Source organism: Lolium perenne, chromosome 1 (assembly GCF_019359855.2).
Source record: "Lolium perenne isolate Kyuss_39 chromosome 1, Kyuss_2.0, whole genome shotgun sequence".
Taxonomy (NCBI): Eukaryota; Viridiplantae; Streptophyta; class Magnoliopsida; order Poales; family Poaceae; genus Lolium; species Lolium perenne.
In genome coordinates, this window is record NC_067244.2 from 226086122 (window position 1) to 226103433 (window position 17312).

A 17312-nucleotide genomic window follows, 5' to 3' on the forward strand; every position below is an offset into this window, starting at 1 on the left:
CTTTAAATATTTGTTCGATTTTGAAATTTGCTCGAAAATCAAATATTGCTCAGGTTTGAAATTTGCTCAAAATTAAATTTTGGTTAGATAAAAAAAAATCAATTTAAATTTGCTCACATCAAGTTTTGTTTAGATCCGATTTTTCGTTTAAATTAAAATTTTCTAGAAATCTATTTTTTTAGATTTGATGTTTTGTTCAGATTTAGAAAAGTGATCACAAATAGTGGTCACTGGTTTTCAGATTCGGTTTTTCTTTTCTTTTTTTTCCTTTTCCTTTTTCAAATCGGAGCAAATATTTCTAAATTGGAGCATCTTTCAAATTCGAGAAAATTTGAATTTGAGCAAATTTTAGTTTTGTGCAAATTTTAAATTTTAGTTCGGTTTTGAAATTTCCTCAAAAATCAAATTTTGCTCAAGTTTAAAGTGTGCTCAAAATAAAAAAATTGTTAGATTCAAAATTTTATTTCAATCAAAATCATCCTTATATGTGTTTTCTACTCCTTTTATGAACATTTATAAATTTTACGATCTCAGTAAAGCTAAACAAGGACATTTTATTCCTATAAAGTCGAGCGGGCGATGATATCACTATATTTGCGAAAGAGTAGCGTCAATGTGATATTATTTTTGGATTAACATAAGCATGACATCGAAACTCACAAGCAACCAATAGCCAGAAGGGGGAGGACTAAAGGAGAGTCGGAAAAGGGAACGAGAGCGCAGGAGAAACTCCTTGCAATCTCTATGCTCTTACCCGTGGAAGATGATGACCCGATGAGCCACGACCACAAATTGTTAAAGTGTGTCCATGTTTTGTGGTGATACGAGACATAATGTACAGATTCCCGACACATCCATTGGATCACTACAAGTTATTAAAACTCCATGATGGCAATGACTCTTCGAAGCGACTCACCACCTCTATATTTCACCTAGTCCAATCCTCCAGCCATAACCAGTCGTAAATACTGATCATCACACCTCTTCCACTGCACCACTAAAATCACAACACCCTATGCCCGAATTTCCCTAGCCACGAGCTACAAAATTGGTCGGCCCATAACCAACATATAAAAGCAATGTAGCCACATCCGTCGCTTCCATCCTACCCCTATATGTGACCTTGCACGACAAAAAACTCACCACCACCAAACAACTACGCCACGACCCTCGATGGCCTTTGAAGGATGCTCCTTGCAATCTTAACCCTTCATTCTCATATGTTTCCATCACTAATATTCGCTGATCGTGGCAGTTGGTGACCTCACCACCAGTAACATGTTCACTTGTAATTTTTAAGATTCAACCATTTCTTATTAAATATATCAAGAACAATGGGGAAATGCAAATGCAATTACATTCTAATCACCCCATTTATGCACTTATTAACTTCTATTGAAGACATGAGTCACAAAGTTCAAATATTGATGAAGGAAAATTGAGTGAATTGCTATCGATGAGTACCGTGTCTATAATAAAAAAAACTTGTCAATCGACAAGACAAATAAGACATCAGGGATAAATTTGATCACTGGTGAGCTAAGTGAGATCAAGCACCCTCGGGCATGTTTCTGCTGATTTAAGAGACCAGAAAACACAACCAACCATTCATTCTTATCATCTTATCTCAGCACACACATCCTCTGCATTTTATTTGTGATCCGGGACTTGCATCTCTCCTCCCCATCATGTTCCATTTTTGTTAGGGAATTTGTAGCAACTAGTTTATGTTTAGTTAGAAAGAGAAATGCATTGTTTTGCAAGTTCATAGTTAATATGTTATTCCCAATGTAAATTCATTAATTCCCGGTAGATAAATAAGGTGACACGCTTAAATAAGCATTGCATCCTCCATTATATTTCCAAAAAAATATACAGATGAATGCATTGTATGTAACCTTTATCCAGCTAGACAGAAAACTAATTTATGAAATGATTTATCTTGTTCAGAAAAGTAAAAAAAAAGAGCTATAAGTCATCATATTACAGAACCATGAGCATTACCCAAACAAAAACACAATATATTATATTTCGTTCCTTCTGGAATTTCTTTCATTTTTTTAAGTTATGTGGTATAGCTAATTACATTCAAGAATTATAAGTCTATAAATTTTTTCAGTAATATCTTATAAGTACATTGTTAATTCTGTTTTTTTATAACAAAGGCTAAATTGTTTTTCTCAAACTGATGTTACTCTCTGCATGGTAAGTGTCACTTCATGTTTATTAGGCCAAAATGCATATTTTTCTAGTTATACATTCCATATATTGTAACCTCTTATGCATAAAATATACTGTAATCTTCATTATAACATCAATAAATTAAAATAACAGTATTATTTACATTGCCAAAGTTGTTAAAAGAATCTATTAAAATGCATTAAGAATTAATATTTGTATGCGAATTAGGTACATCATTCACATATTTTTGACAAGAATACATTTGAAAGTAAGAAGTCATGGCTAGACAAGTCCATTGAATCATTTTATAGGCATTGCCAGCCTGTTGGTCATTTTAAGCATACACAAACCATTGTGTGGTTACCACGCTGGGAGATCTCAACGACTAGACATGATATATCTACACTTCTTATAAAACAAAACCCTACTAACTGCGATTAATATTTGTCTATCTCAACATGCAAACTATCCACATCACCTACTTTCTTAGCCAATTATTTGTCCACCTCATCCCACTAATAGTAGTCCTTCTTTATTATCTATTTCTACATGCAAGATATTTAGATTATCCATTTTTAATCATTATACTAGCAATGTCATTCTTTTTATTTTCCGCTCGATTGATATTATCGCACCCTCATGCTATATCATTACATAGTTAGGTCATGTGTAACTTGAACACCAAATAGTTTTGGTAACCAAATAAACTCTTTGCGAATTAAACTCAGTGTTAATTATGAGCTTTTATATACGTAACCATACATGATATTTTTAAAAACGTAATGCCGCAATTTGCATGCATTTTTCATGCAAGCTATCCATATTATTTGGTTGTACAGTCGGTTGATTTCACATTATCTAAAGCAATCACGTACACCTCTGAAATATAACAATCTTGAAATTTTCAAATACTTATCCATTGCATGGCTACTAAATTTAGTATCTTAGCTATTATGGCCAACTAAATATTGCATATTCTGTAAATCAAGTTTTATGTGTTCTATTAGATTTTTTAAAGAGATACCCGCCGCAACGCGCGGGGTATCGTTCTAGTTTTTTTAATAATGGAGCTCGTGTACATTCACAAATAGCTATTTCTTGGGCACTAGACGATGTTATGGTCCTTTGTTATAATCCACAACTCTGTCAACCTTGATTAGAAGTATGAACCTAAAGGTAGAGATAAAACAAAGAACCAGCATGTGGTTGGTTGGTTAGGAGGGCAGTGACGGCGCTCTCTCAGCAGGATTCAAACCTCAAGTTTGATACTTAGTGTCTCATAAAGGTGGAATATTTTCAGTGGGAGATGACGTTTCCGTTGATAGCGAATCGTTTGTGGTGATTTCGTCAATCTCAACATCAGCCTGATCAAAAAAATTAGACTTAGTTTCTCGGGGGTGCTCATAGGGGTACTGTGATGACCCAGCGTACCACTGCATGGTGTAGTACACAAGTCGTTGACATAACACAAGTGAAACACCGTTCCACTCATATTACATCTCTCAGAGTGGTACAGCAGAAACATATGCGAGTCCAAGGTATGTCTATAGAAGTACACACGAATTGTTTATATAAGATCAATACAGCCTCCTACTTTACAGTGAGGTAAAACTTCAAATAAAGCTCCAGAAGAACGACTCGTAGTCTATCTTATTGCTAACTCAAGTTTAAGAGCTAATTGGCTTGCTATAGAAATCTAGCTACTTAGGTGCCAGGATCAGGGAAAGGTTTCCTTCTATTACTAGTCTAGGTTTCCATTATAGCTGATGCAGAAGTTGACTCCATTGACTTCTTTGATTGGATTCCTCATCTTGTTGCAGTTGACTTCTATGTCTTCGAGTTCCACGGTAGTTAAGAAGGGTGTTCAAATGGGAGGGAATGAGTACGAGCGTACTTAGCAAGTTCATATTAGGAAATATGTGTATCATGCACTAGCTACAGCCATAGACCAGAAAGTCATAGGCCAATGCAAGTTTTCACAAACATTTCTTCAAAAGGTTTATTTTATTCTGAAAACTATGCCCGTCAGTCTTCACAGGTTGACCAGAACTTCGTGGAGTTCCTTTCCTGCCGCGTTCGCAGTTCCCTTCCCGGAACAGGGAGTGACAGTCACAATTCAGTATCCTCTGCAGAGGTGCGTTACTTTTCCCATAAGAGACCTTATCCTTGATACCTATCCGAGATGCATACTCGTCCACACTTCCTTGGTGTGGGGCCAGGTGTAAGATCCAAGCCAATCACTGCCTTCTCCGCTACCCTGCAAACCCACCCTTTTGTCCACCCGTACACCCCCGGTAGACTTCTCCCGATAATACGGCTTTACACACGGTGTACTTTGGACAATCCATCATAGACCGTAGAGCTCACCATCACACACGGATGGGGATTGAAAAGGCTATCCCAACCTACGGCAGTGCCTCCAACACCCCGCAGCTCTACCAGTCCGTTGGCGTGCAGAAGGGAAAAGATACAGCTGACTTCCCAGAGCCATTGTAGATCTTATGGTCAACGCGATATGTACGGCGCTAGAATCACTGGACGGCATTGGTATTTAGTCCTAGATGAGTAGTACCCATGCAATGGAACCTCCACCATATCAACACATACCATGTTTCCATTGCCCACCACATAGTCATATTCGTAATTGTAAAATAATACTTTGCTTTTCAATGCATGAGTGATAAGTATAGTACTTTGCATATAGTTTGATACAAATAATCAAATGACATGAGCAAGCGATGAACTTGCCTTTCTTGACTGCAAGATTATGCAGGCAAAAGCTTCGATATGTGAGAACTCCAAATTCTGAAATACCATCATTGTCCGGTAAGGATAATGTTTAAGGAACTAGCAAAGATGCTATAATGCATAGTATGAGATGCAATCGTCCCGAGCGTAACCTAACCTCGATGATTTAGGATGTATGAGTTGTAAAGATTTCTTTAGGGTTGGTTGCACTTTTAGAATGGTTCTCAAACAAGGTTCTTATTATGGTTTGGTTATATTAGCATCATATCCAAGTGATATAAGATATAATAACAATCATACACATAAAGAGTAGTGGTGGAATAATATATAAAGAACAGGTGTCAATTTTAGGTTCTACAGAACATGGTTGATGATTACTTATACTATTCTTCAAAAGAATAACTTTTTAAGAACATGTTAATTAAGAATTAATGAGTATTTCAAAGAAGGATTAGGGCTTCTAAGGTTTGATTGATATTTGTACTTCAAAAGAATAACTTTTGAAGAACGGATAAAATAAGAATTATGAACTACTATACATAGAAGCTATGTAACTCTAGGGTTTACTATTGGATTCCTTTAGTTTCACTAATAGGAACTAGTTGATTCTTAACTTGGAATGGGTTTCTATATAGCAAGTATTGGTAGGTTTATTGCTATGGTTTCTTCTAAGCATCATATCAAAGGATGGTTATTAAGATGGTTCTATAATTAGCTATTAGGGTTTACTATGGGTTAGGTTTACTATAACTTCCTATTTGTTTCACTAAGAAATCACTAATGGTTTCCAAGCTAAGTGGTTTATGATCCTTAAGTAGGGTTTAGTGGAATAGGAACATGTGTTGTGAATTATTACACAAGGTTGATACTAGGGTTCATAATTATGGTTCTACTAAATTATGATGGTTGAGGTTGATCCTAATGGTGTGGTATGGTGATGAATGGTGTCAATGTGAGGTTAGCAAGCTAGGGTTTGTAATTAAGTGGTACTAGTGGATCATACAAGTGTTAACTAAAAATAAACACATGAGATGATAGTCTCCTGTGAATTGTACCTAGTTTTATTTTAGTGGATCATGAGTATGCACTCATTGGTTGTTCATTAAGTTTCTACACCTAAAGGTGAAGTGGATATAATCATATGGTCTAAACCCCTAGGGTTTTAGGGTTGCACTAATTTAGGATGATCACATGAAATAATGGGATCAAGGTCTTACTCAAATTGAAACTAGGGTTTCTAAATTATGGTACAACTCCTAAAATGATGATTTGGCAATATAGGTGTGGTTACTAATTACTTTGAAACAACATTAGTAATGGTTTGACATTTTATAAATTTTCACAAGATTTAATAATTAGAGTAACTCTTATTTAGGTTTAATTAAGAATCAGGGTTTATTAATTGTTGTTAGGTTTTAAAATAATTAAATTGTTAAATAAAGATGTTTAAGTAAATAAGTTTTTATTTACCAAAATAATATTGGCTTATAATATTTTTTGGAGTTATTATTATTTAAAGAAAATAGAAAATAGTAATATGCAAATTAGGGTTTATGAATTATCAATAATATTTAAGTGAATGCCATTATGGTAAAGAAAATTAATCTTAACATTTTACTTAGTTACTGAATAGTTAAATTTAATTTTGGAACTTAATTATTTATTGAATTCAATTTGCATTTTAAACAATTAGAAAGACATATTTAATAAAGATAAAAATAAGTGAATTTTTATTTTGACACATATTTTTGTTTTATATTTTATTTGAATAGAGTTTATTTTTGTGAGCATTTTGATATATTAATCATATTTTTCTGAGTTGAAATGAATTTTGTATGATTTTACAAAGTTTTAGCATTTTTCTGTAATTTGAAATAAACCTAAATGCTAATCGTACCGATTCAGATCTAGTTCCAGACACTGACGAGTGGGACCAAGTCCTAGTCATCTGCCTCATTGGCAGCTGACCAAGTCAACATGACCGGCGGGTCCATCTCCACGTCACCCTACCGGCGGCTCAACGCCGGCGAGGCAGGGCACGACGGAGACGCCGATTTAAGGCCTCCCGGGATGCGCGAGTATAAATTTCTGGATCCCCTCGACCTACTGAACACGTTGGTGGTGGCGTTTTCCGAGAAACTCGCCGGAGCATCGCCGGCAACCATGTGCTGCGGCGGCGCACTCCGGCCAAACTTCGAAACGGAGCTACAGAGCATGCGAGGATGATCTAAAGGGCTCAGGAGATGCGCATGCTCACCCTGGTGCTTCCCAGGTAGTCGCCGATGTCGATTGGAGACGGCATCGAACTCAACTTCGCCGATTCCGGCGATGTACTGCGGGAGAAGATCTTGAAATTGGCCGCACACACACCTCCCCTGGATGCTCAGCTTGGTCTGTAGAACGACGATGTCGAGGCGCACCTCCTCGACCTAACGGTGGACTCCGGGGTGGCTTCTATCGACGGCTAGCCGGAGAACTGGCCGGCCATGGCGGTGGTTCCAGTGAGAGATAGAGAGGAGTAGAGAGGGAATGGAGTGGCGGAGGTGAACAAGGAGTGCACAGAGGTTCTCCCCCTCTATTTATAGGCCGCGGCTAGGTCAGCATCGTCGGCGCATCGCCGGAGACGGTGCGGATATGGCGACGAGGATGAACTCGATCCGGGCACGAATCTTGGCATGATTGGGATAGGCTCGGACGCGAGAAACTTGTATGAGGTTCAGAGATGGTCTGCGACGTCCGGCGGCGTGCTTATCCTCGTCGAGGACGTGGCCGAGCTCCTCCTCTGCGCTGTCGACAACGGGGAAGACGACGACCTCGCTTTTCTTCTGTTTATCGCAAACAGGTACGTGGGCTGGGGTTTGGTTCGTGGGCTGGGCTGCTCTTGGGCCGTGGTGTGGTTTGCTACGTGGGCTGTTGCGGCTGTTCAGCAAGGTAAGGCCTGGCAAGGTAAGTTTTCCCTCTCTTTTCCTTTTTAAATTTTCTGTTTTTATTTTCTAGTTTTGATATTTCTATTTGAATTCAAAGTTGAATTCTGTTTTGCTGTGCAGATTTTCAAATTGTGAATAGCAAGACAACTTAATACTATTACTTACTGCCTAGTGTTATTTTTTAAATACATATTCAATTTATTATTAGGTTGATATTGTGTGGGTTTGTTAATATCAATCTCAATTCCTTTTTAATTTAGGAACCAGATCCATTTAAATGGTTTGAAATTTAGAACATGTGAATGGTAAAAATATTATTAGGTTAAACTAGTGTGCTTAACAATATTGATTGTTCATATCTATTTTAATTATGGTTGAAGTTTAAATTAAATGGTGTTGTGAATAGAATGAGTTTATGATTTCATGTGAGTTCTTAGGGTTTAAGAAGATGATTGAGTAAACTCTATAATTACTAATCTTGCTTAGCAACTTCTAACTTGGATTACTTAGGATAATTCCCAAGCTCACCATTGGTCAATTCACTTGCTAAGGTGATGTTTCAAACTATGATATATTTTCCTCTTTGGTTAACTAAATAATTACTTGGAATACCAAATAGAATTGGATATTGGTTTTTACTCTTCTCACCAAATGACATTTAGTTCTAAAGTATATATGGATTGGCTTATTACTTGTGATCCATGATACATAAGTTAGGACATACTATTTTATGTAGATTGGTTCCATATGACAAGGTTTATGGTTTTGGGAATACTTCACTATTTGAAGTATTACATAGGCATGAGGCATGGCAGGGCTCTACTTATAATCCAATGTGATACTTGGATTGAAATTCAAATGTGGTCTAGGGTTTTAGTAGTGATCACTAAGTTGATTCACCACTAGGTTTAGGATGTGAGCCATAACTAGGATTAAGTTTAATTGACTAGGATTACTACTCCTCACTTAGGTAGAATTATTGTATCAAGGCAATGCTAGGTTTGTCTCAAGGGTTTGGATAAGCAGGGTTTAAATACAATATCATTACTACTCTATACAAGGCATGAGTATTGGTTTGGTTAACTACTAATGAGTTACTTATTATATGAGAAGAATGAGATCTATACATCACATATATAGGTTTAACTTACCAGCTCAATTTATAAAGTAAGATCATGCATTAGACATGATCCACTTATTCCTCACTAATCTCTCTTCTTTAATACTTCTCTCAACACACTCACTTAGATTCTTAGGGTTTATGATCATCACCCAATTTGTAATGATCAAAGTATTGGCCTCATAACAATTCATTGGTGAATTATGGTTCTCTCACCAAAATCCAGTATTGGTCCATATATTTGAGTATACATATGTAGCTTAAGCTCTCTGAGACAGGTATGGTTTTCTCTAAGGTTTATGATCATTACCATGGTGGAATGATCACAACAATTGCCTCTATATAATTACTAGAGGAATAAATTCTTACTTACCATCAAGTGTGAGCTAGGTCAAGTAGGGTTTAATACTTGACTTGTATTTCTTGTATCATTGGTTAGCATCAACAAGTACCTCAATTGGATAAGGTTTAAATAGTAATCTAGGTTCTATTCAATGGATAGAATAAGCATATGAATGCTCACCCTGGTGCTTCCCAGGTAGTCGCCGATGTCGATTGGAGACGGCATCGAGCTCAACTTCGCCGATTCCAGCGATGTACTGCGGGAGAAGATCTTGAAATTGGCCACACACAGAGCTCCCCTGGATGCTCGGCTTGGTCTGTAGAACGACGACGTCGAGGCGCACCTCCTCGACCTAACGGTGGACTCCGGGGTGGCTTCTATCGACGGCTAGCCGGAGAACTGGCCGGCCATGGCGGTGGTTCCAGTGAGAGATAGAGAGGACTAGAGAGGGAATGGAGTGGCGGAGGTGAACAAGGAGTGCACAGAGGTTCTCCCCCTCTATTTATAGGCCGCGGCTAGGTCAGTATCGTCGGCGCGTCGCCGGAGACGGTGCGGATATGGCGACGAGGATGAACTCGATCCGGGCGCAAATCTTGGCACGATTGGGATAGGCTCGGACGCGAGAAACTTGTACGAGGTTCAGAGATGGTCTGCGACGTCCGGCGGCGTGCTTATCCTCGTCGAGGACGTGGCCGAGCTCCTCCTCTGCGCTGTCGACGACGGGGAAGACGACGACCTTGCTTTTTCTTCTGTTTATCGCAAACAGGTACGTGGGCTGGGCTGCTCCTGGGCCGTGGTGTGGTTTGCTACGTGGGCTGATGCGGCTGTTCAACAAGGTAAGGCCTGGCAAGGTAAGTTTTCCCTCTCTTTTCCTTTTTAAATTTTCTGTTTTTATTTTCTAGTTTTGATATTTCTATTTGAATTCAAAGTTGAATTCTGTTTTGCTTTGCAGATTTTCAAATTACGAATAGCAAGACAACTTAATACTATTACTTACTGCCTAGTGTTATTTTTTAGGGATTTCTATTTTCGTGCCCTCGGGTCCTTAGTTGTGCTCAGTTTTCCCCAGCTCCTTAGTTTTTCCTCAGTTTTACCCAAGCGTTTGTCTGAAACCATCACACGTGATGTAACGGCCGGTTGCCTGACGGTTGACCGTTATCTTCTGACTAGTGGGGCCACGTAGAGCCTGCAAAGACACGTCAGACCATCCATCTTTGTTTGACCGTAAGCATCGCTGTATCCCTGACCAAAACGCGAACGAGTGGGGCTTCGGTATATCAAATGACAAGTGGGGCCACGACGTTGATACAAGGGGCAATACACAGGTAGGATTAGATTTTTAAACGGAGCTCTACAGCGATGGCACGGAGGAGGTGACATGCGGGGTGCCGAGATGAGATCGACCTCCACAAAGAACTGCATGAGGCGAGACCAGACGCATTAGATAGATATGAACTAGACGCGTTTAACCATGCAAAGAAGAGATGAAATGGTCGACGACATCGACGACCACCTCAAAACTTTGACTGACCGTGTCGGACACGAACGCGAGCAATGTAGAGAAAACTAGTGTCTCTCCTTTCTGGCGTGTATAGGTGGGTGCTAGGAGAGTGTGGTGGCGAAGGGAAAGACCTCGCGGCGGTCTGTGGCGTCCAGCATAGCGGGTCGGCGTGGCCGTGCCCACAGCGGCGTGCATGCATGTTCGGCATTGGCATCAGCATGTACGTTCGGCATTGGCCTCGGCGGTATCTCTGGTGTGTCAGTGATCGAATGAGGGGACGGGATTGAGGGTGCATCCCGACGTTGACCTAGCAGTGGCGGCGAGCATAGCCATTCTGACCATGCCGATATCGGCATCGGCATCGTTTGGAGGCTGTGGTGCTCGAATCAAGTTGGGATTTGTTTCTTGTAGGCCAAAATGAATTTGAAACAAGTTTCATGTTGAAGGTTAGGTAACGAAAGTTTGTAACTATCCCAAAATTATACTAGCGCCATGGTGAGGTTCTTTTTGATAGAGCTATACGGTTGGGCAAACTTTTTTGACACTTTTTAGATAGGGTTCCTTGTTGTTACACGTATGGCATCATGTATGGAAAATTTGGGGTAATTTGGAGATGTTCGAAAAAATCACTTTGCTTAAGCGCATGCCGTTTCGTCTCGCTGAAACCAGCTTTTCTAACAAGGTGATTATTTCTACCTTCTCTAAATAACCTCAAATTTCATACAGCTGATCTTCTATACATAGATAGATAGATTGTTTCGTTTTTACATTTTTCGAACTTTTTATTTCCCTTTATAATACCCAATTGATTTTCAGGTCAAAACCTCGAAAAACAGCATCATGTATGGCATCATTTTCACCCTAAATTTCAAATTTTCTGAAACTTTCCCTTTTAGATATTCCTTGTTGTTATAGGTATGCCATCATGTATGCCAAACTTTTGTACCAAATTAGGTTTTTTCTGCCTTCTCTAAATGACCTCAAAAATCGTACGTGATAGGTTTATCATTCTATACAAAGATAGATGGTTTATGATTTTTTGCGTGAAAAGTAATGGCTACAACAAATTGTTGATGGTTTATCATTTTTTGCGTGAAAAGTAATGGCAACAACAAATCGGTGATGGTTTATCATTTTTTGCGTGAAAAGTAATGGCAACAACAAATCGGTGATGGTTTATCATTTTTTTGCGTGAAAAGTAATGGCAACAACAAATCTGTGATGGTTTATCATTTTTTTTTGCGTGAAAAGTAATGGCTACAACAAATTGTTGATGGTTTATGATTTTTTGCGTGAAAATTAATGGCAACAACAAATCGGTGATGGTTTATCATTTTTTTTTGCGTGAAAAGTAATGGCAACAACAAATCGGTGATGGTTTATCATTTTTTTTGCGTGAAAAGTAATGGCTACAACAAATTGTTGATGGTTTATGATTTTTTTGCGTGAAAAGTAATGGCTACAACAAATCGGTGATGGTTTATCATTTTTTTTGCGTGAAAAGTAATGGCAACAACAAATCGGTGATGGTTTATCATTTTTTGCGTGAAAAATAACGCCTAAAAGAGTTTATAATTTTTAGCGCGTGAAAAATAATCTGAGAAAACCGCCCTTGAGCATACTTAGAGGGTGGAAGCTAATTAACCGCCAACGAGAGAGAGGGGTTATCCTGCCCGTTCCCTATATCATACGATCAACGGTCGGCGGGCACGATCCACGTGACATGGGATAGACCAATCAGGGCGATGTTGCACGTCTGCGAGAATTTGTGAAGAGAGAGGGCAAAACTGAGTACTATCAAGAAACCAAGGGCACCTGAGTAGTAAATAGACTAAGGGATTCAAATATGAGATTTAAAAAATGGAAAATGCGTGTTTTGTACAATGAAACTCATCTTGGCCTACCTCAAACTATTTGCAATACCAATATACATTAGTGTGAGAATTGTGGCCTCATTTAGACAAAGTATGATTTGGGGGAAGCTGTTTTGGGAAGGGCTTATTGTGGAAAACCATGCACCTTCATAGCTACTAGGTGATTTGAGAAGTGGCAATTTGTGGTAAAACTTGATTTATCTACGATTTATCTATGATTTGAGAAGTGGCAATTTGTGGTAAAGACTCCATGAGTAAGTGCCACTCTTTTTCGGATTTTTTTGCACATTAAATGACTCATTTAACTAGTTAATCCCATTTGTTGACTCTCTGTTGACCAGCCACTTGAGGGTAAAACTGAGTATATTGCACTAGCCAGTATTAGCACTCGAGGGGAAAATTGAGCACACAAAAAATGCTAGTATAAGACTTGAGGGTATACCTGAGTATATCTAAATTTCCAGGGTTAGACTCGAGGACACGTGCAATTGTTGACGCGTAGACGCGGGTCGCGGTGGAGAAGTCTAGACGTGCAATCGTGGACGCGTGTCGCGTTGCAGAAGTCCAAGACGTGCAGACGTGCACCTGTGCACGCGTAGGACGCGGGTCGCATTAACCACCCCTCGCCTTTATAGACGCCTCCTCGCACTCTCTCTGTCACTCTCACTCGCTCACGCATCGCCAACTCTCTCACGTCTCATCATCTTCTCCAAAGCAAAAAACCCTCTCCCTCTTCCTCTTCCTCCGCCGGAGAGATGGACAAGGAGAATGCCAATCCCATCGTCGAGGTAGGCTCGAAGCGCGACGCCTCCATCTTAGGTGCCGTCCCCTCTACGGACGTCGCCGCCGCCGCCGCCGTCGCCGGTGCATCAGAGGCTGCTGCCGCCGGTGGCAGTCAGATCCCGGCGGGATGGGACCCCTACGACCCCGTGTCGTACGTCCCGCCCCCGAACCCCTACGACACCTCCCTGGAGGACCCATGGAACGAGGTAACTACGGTTTGCTTCCTTTTTTGTTCCCCATTCCTTTTTGAACCCTATTTTTGCTGGTGTAGATGGATCTGTAGATGGATGAGTATTGGGCTAATATTTGCGCCGATTTTATTCCATTTTGTTTTGATCACTTCTTGATTTCGTTTAAGATTTGGGGTTCGGCTGTTCGGTTAATTTATGCAAGTAATATTGGATCTCAATCAGTTAATTTATGCAAGTAATCATGGGATCTCAATCAGTTATTTTATGCACTAATCAAAAGATATCAACCGTTTAATTTTGCAAATAATCTCGAATGTGTTCAAGTTCAGATCTAGTTCAGATCTACAATCTGTTTCTTTGCCTATGATGAATGGTTGGGCACAAATTTTTACAGGGAGGGTTCAGCGAACCATTGCTGTGTACAAATCTGTTCTGCATGAGCTTTAGTTCGCTTACACCTTCCCTGTAGATATATAATCATGTCCACTCTAACTGAGGCTGACTCTGTTTTTCTTAACTTTGTTATCATGTACGTTAGTCATCGTTGCAACTCATTCACTAGTTTCTGTTTGATATGGATCGGATGTACGCAGCGACGTCGGCTGCGACGACGAGGAGGAGGAGGACGTCAAGACTCGCCAGTCTTTGCGGAGGCTGCGGGTCGGCCAGTACATCTCCTACTTCGCCAAGGAGGTCCACGAGTGCCCCTTACGCACCAGGAGACTCGGCGCCACGGACTTCAACTGCCTCGTCACGCATGCTGAGAACATCAGCACCACCTTCCCCAAGGTCGGCACGACGGTGAACGTCCACTCCTTCCGCGCCAAGCACAGGGCGCTCGGCATGCACCTCCGCAGCTTGCAGCGGGTGGAGATCTCCGTCGGGCGCATGCCTCCGCTCAAGCCCAAGGCTCCCAAGGGGAGCAAGAGCAACAAGTGGAGGCAGAGCCAGATGGGGTAGGCGGAGTCCTGGACATGTGCTGCTGCTGCTGCCTCCTAGTTTGTTGTTGGGATCCCTTTGTTGTTAGCTAGGGATCCCTTGTTGTTATGTTAGTATGATGGTGCTGTGAAGAACCTGTTACTATGTTGGCTGCTGTGTATGCAGCTTATTATCTATCCATATTATCTAGGGATTATCTATCCCTAGTCTACTATATTTTGTTGGCCGTACTTAGTTTTCTTGATTTACTTTGACTGTGAATTTATCGTACATTATCCTGGAGATTTGCTTCTAGATTTAACTACATACATATGGACCAGAGGGAGTACTAGATTTGCTGCCATATTGGGCAAACAACGAGGGCCAAAAGGCACAAATAATTGAAGAAAGTCAGAAATGCAAGCTTCTCTAGATTTTATACTAATTTGGTGAAAAGGACAGAGAGAAAGAGGGGAAAAAGGTGCACTTAATAATGCCAATTTGGGGCCGAGAGAGACAGAACCCAGCTCCTGCTCACGTGCAACCAAACGCTTCTCGTCCTGTCCCGCGCGGTCCCTTTCTACCAGCCCCACGCGACGCGGGCCCACACGACGTGGTCCCACACGTGACAGAACGGTCAACTAAACGGGAATCCTGCCGTCTGAGCTGCTTCTGCGGGTTTCAAACAAGGGCTTGGGGAAAACTGAGGAAAAACTAAGAGCATCCCCACTCGTTGGCGCTCCCCACGCCCAAATCCGGACGAAACTACCTCCGGATTGGACGAAATTAAGGCGTGGGGAGTACCGTATTTCCAGTCGTCCACCCGGAGTTCGGCGGATAGAGTTTAAATTCAAACAAACCGCCGTCCCGCGCTACAAGTACGGCCAGTTGATCGGCAAAAGGAGCAAAAGGATCAGCCACAGATCGGCGATCGGAGGGAAATTACACGGAAACAGGCTCGTCGGCAGTCCCGGCCGGCGCGGCTTCGTCCGACGGACCAGTTTCCTCACACGTCGTGGCCGAAGCGGCTGCGGCGGCGGATGGTGAACCAGCGGCAGTGGACGTCGAAGCAGCCGCAGTCGACGAGGTAGATGGTGAGGAAGACGAGGTATGAGCCGGCGGAGACGACGAAGGACTGGCCGGAGTGGCTCGGAGGATGTCGTTGCGGTTGCCCTGGTACCAATTCCTCGTCTCCTCGTCCATCAGTTCCATGTCGCCGCCGCCCATGAGGAACGCCAAGTCTGTGTTCCTCTTCTTCGCCGCCGCCGTCGTCTTCAGCAGGGCGATCCGGACGCCTTGGTTGGCGAGCATCTCCCGCCACCTGCCGTCGAACTTGTCGTTCCTCCCGTCGGCGTGCGTCCTCAAGTCGGCCCAGCACTTGTCGATCGACGACTGCATCCTATCGGCGGGATTGCCCGTCTTTTTGAGCTCTTTGAGCTTCTTCTGGCCGAGTTCAGGGCGCCCTTCGGCCGCGCTTGCCGCCGGAGCGTCGGGGTTGTACTGCTCGGTCTTGCTCTTCGACAGGGTCGTGCGGACTTCCTTCCACTTCTCGCACTTCTCGAGGCGGGCGTAGACGTTGAGGAACTTGAACTGCAGGCTGGTGTCGTCCGTGTACATGTCCAAAGCTCGGCGCAGCTGGGGAAAAAAGAGCACGGCGATGCGGGTCAGCTAACGACGATGTACCTCGGTGATGCAGGGTCGACGGAGCATACCTTTTGCTCCATGTCGTGGCCGCTGATCGGCCGTTTCTCGCACTCCTCCTGTATGCCGTGCCATTTGCTGCACGCCGTCTGCATGAGCCCCCAATGGGTGGCCATTGCCTTGTCTCCCCGGAACACGTTCATGTTCGTCTTGTTGAAGTAGGGATCGACGAGTTTGCGCTCCTCGTACGCCTGCTTCACTCGAAGCCAATATGTGTCGAACGACTGATTGGCCCCGATTATGCCATTCGTGGACACGGTCATCCAAGCTTCGGCGAGGCACTCCTCTTCCTTCGGCGTCCATTTGATACGCGGTTCGGCAGGCGGCGAGTCCTTCTTCCTCTTCTTCTTCCCCTTCGACAGGTTGGCGGCGGCTTGAGTTGGCTCTTCTTCTTCCTCGCCTTCTTCTTCGACGGCTTGGCTTCCGTCGGCAACATCCTCGCGATGCTCGTTGCGCGCCGCCACAGCTGCCGTCGCCCTCGTCTCCTCTTGCGTGAAGAACCCCGGGCACGCAGCGGCGGCGGTCATGAAGAATCCCGGGCTCGCAGCGGCAGCGGTGGTGCCGGAGGTGATCATCTCGTGGATCTCCTCTTCGTTCGGCGCCGCCATCGCACCGAACGCGAGCGGCCCTCGTCGCATGGCCGGCGAGGTGTCCTCGAACAGGCCGCCACCGCCGACGCCAAGCTCGGGCGGCGACGGTGTGGGCTTGGACGGTTGGACGTAGACGCCCTCTTGGAACACGGCAGTCGGCGACGGCGAGTACAGCGAAGGCGAGAAGGAAGACGGGGAACTTGTTGTACCTTGCGTCGGCCATTGGCCGGGGAACATGCCGCCGCTATAGGCCATGCTGATCAGCCTCGCTTGTTCCTCCTGGGCCGCCTCCGCCGACCTCTTGGCGGCGGCTCTTTTCACCCTCTCCGCCCTGGCGCTTGTTTCCACGTCGCGCCGTTGCTCGTCCGCCGCCCACTCGGCGTTCGACATGCCCGGCGGCTTCGTCTTCTTCGCCCGCATCTTCCTCGCCGGCGC

General features: G+C 42.9%; 1 protein-coding gene across 1 annotated transcript; it reads right to left on the minus strand.

Annotated features, from left to right (window-relative positions):
• Positions 1-9839: 9839 nt before the first annotated feature.
• On the minus strand, positions 9840-16895 carry LOC139834241 (uncharacterized). Its single transcript, XM_071824716.1, has 3 exons — positions 16299-16895; positions 15965-16221; positions 9840-10143 (listed from the first exon to the last, which is right to left on the minus strand). The coding sequence occupies exons 1-3, from the start codon at positions 16893-16895 to the stop codon at positions 9840-9842; spliced, it is 1158 nt and encodes a 385-aa protein (XP_071680817.1).
• Positions 16896-17312: the final 417 nt, after the last annotated feature.

Coding starts and splice junctions, on each gene's coding strand:
- LOC139834241 (XM_071824716.1), bottom strand. CDS start 16,895: ATGGCGGCGCCGAACGAAGAGGAGATCCACGAGATGATCACCTCCGGC. Junction 16,222..16,298: donor GCCACGACATGGAGCAAAAG/GTATGCTCCGTC, acceptor TTTTTTCCCCAG/CTGCGCCGAGCTTTGGACAT. Junction 10,144..15,964: donor ATGCAGTCGTCGATCGACAA/GTGCTGGGCCGA, acceptor CTTGTTGAACAG/CCGCATCAGCCCACGTAGCA.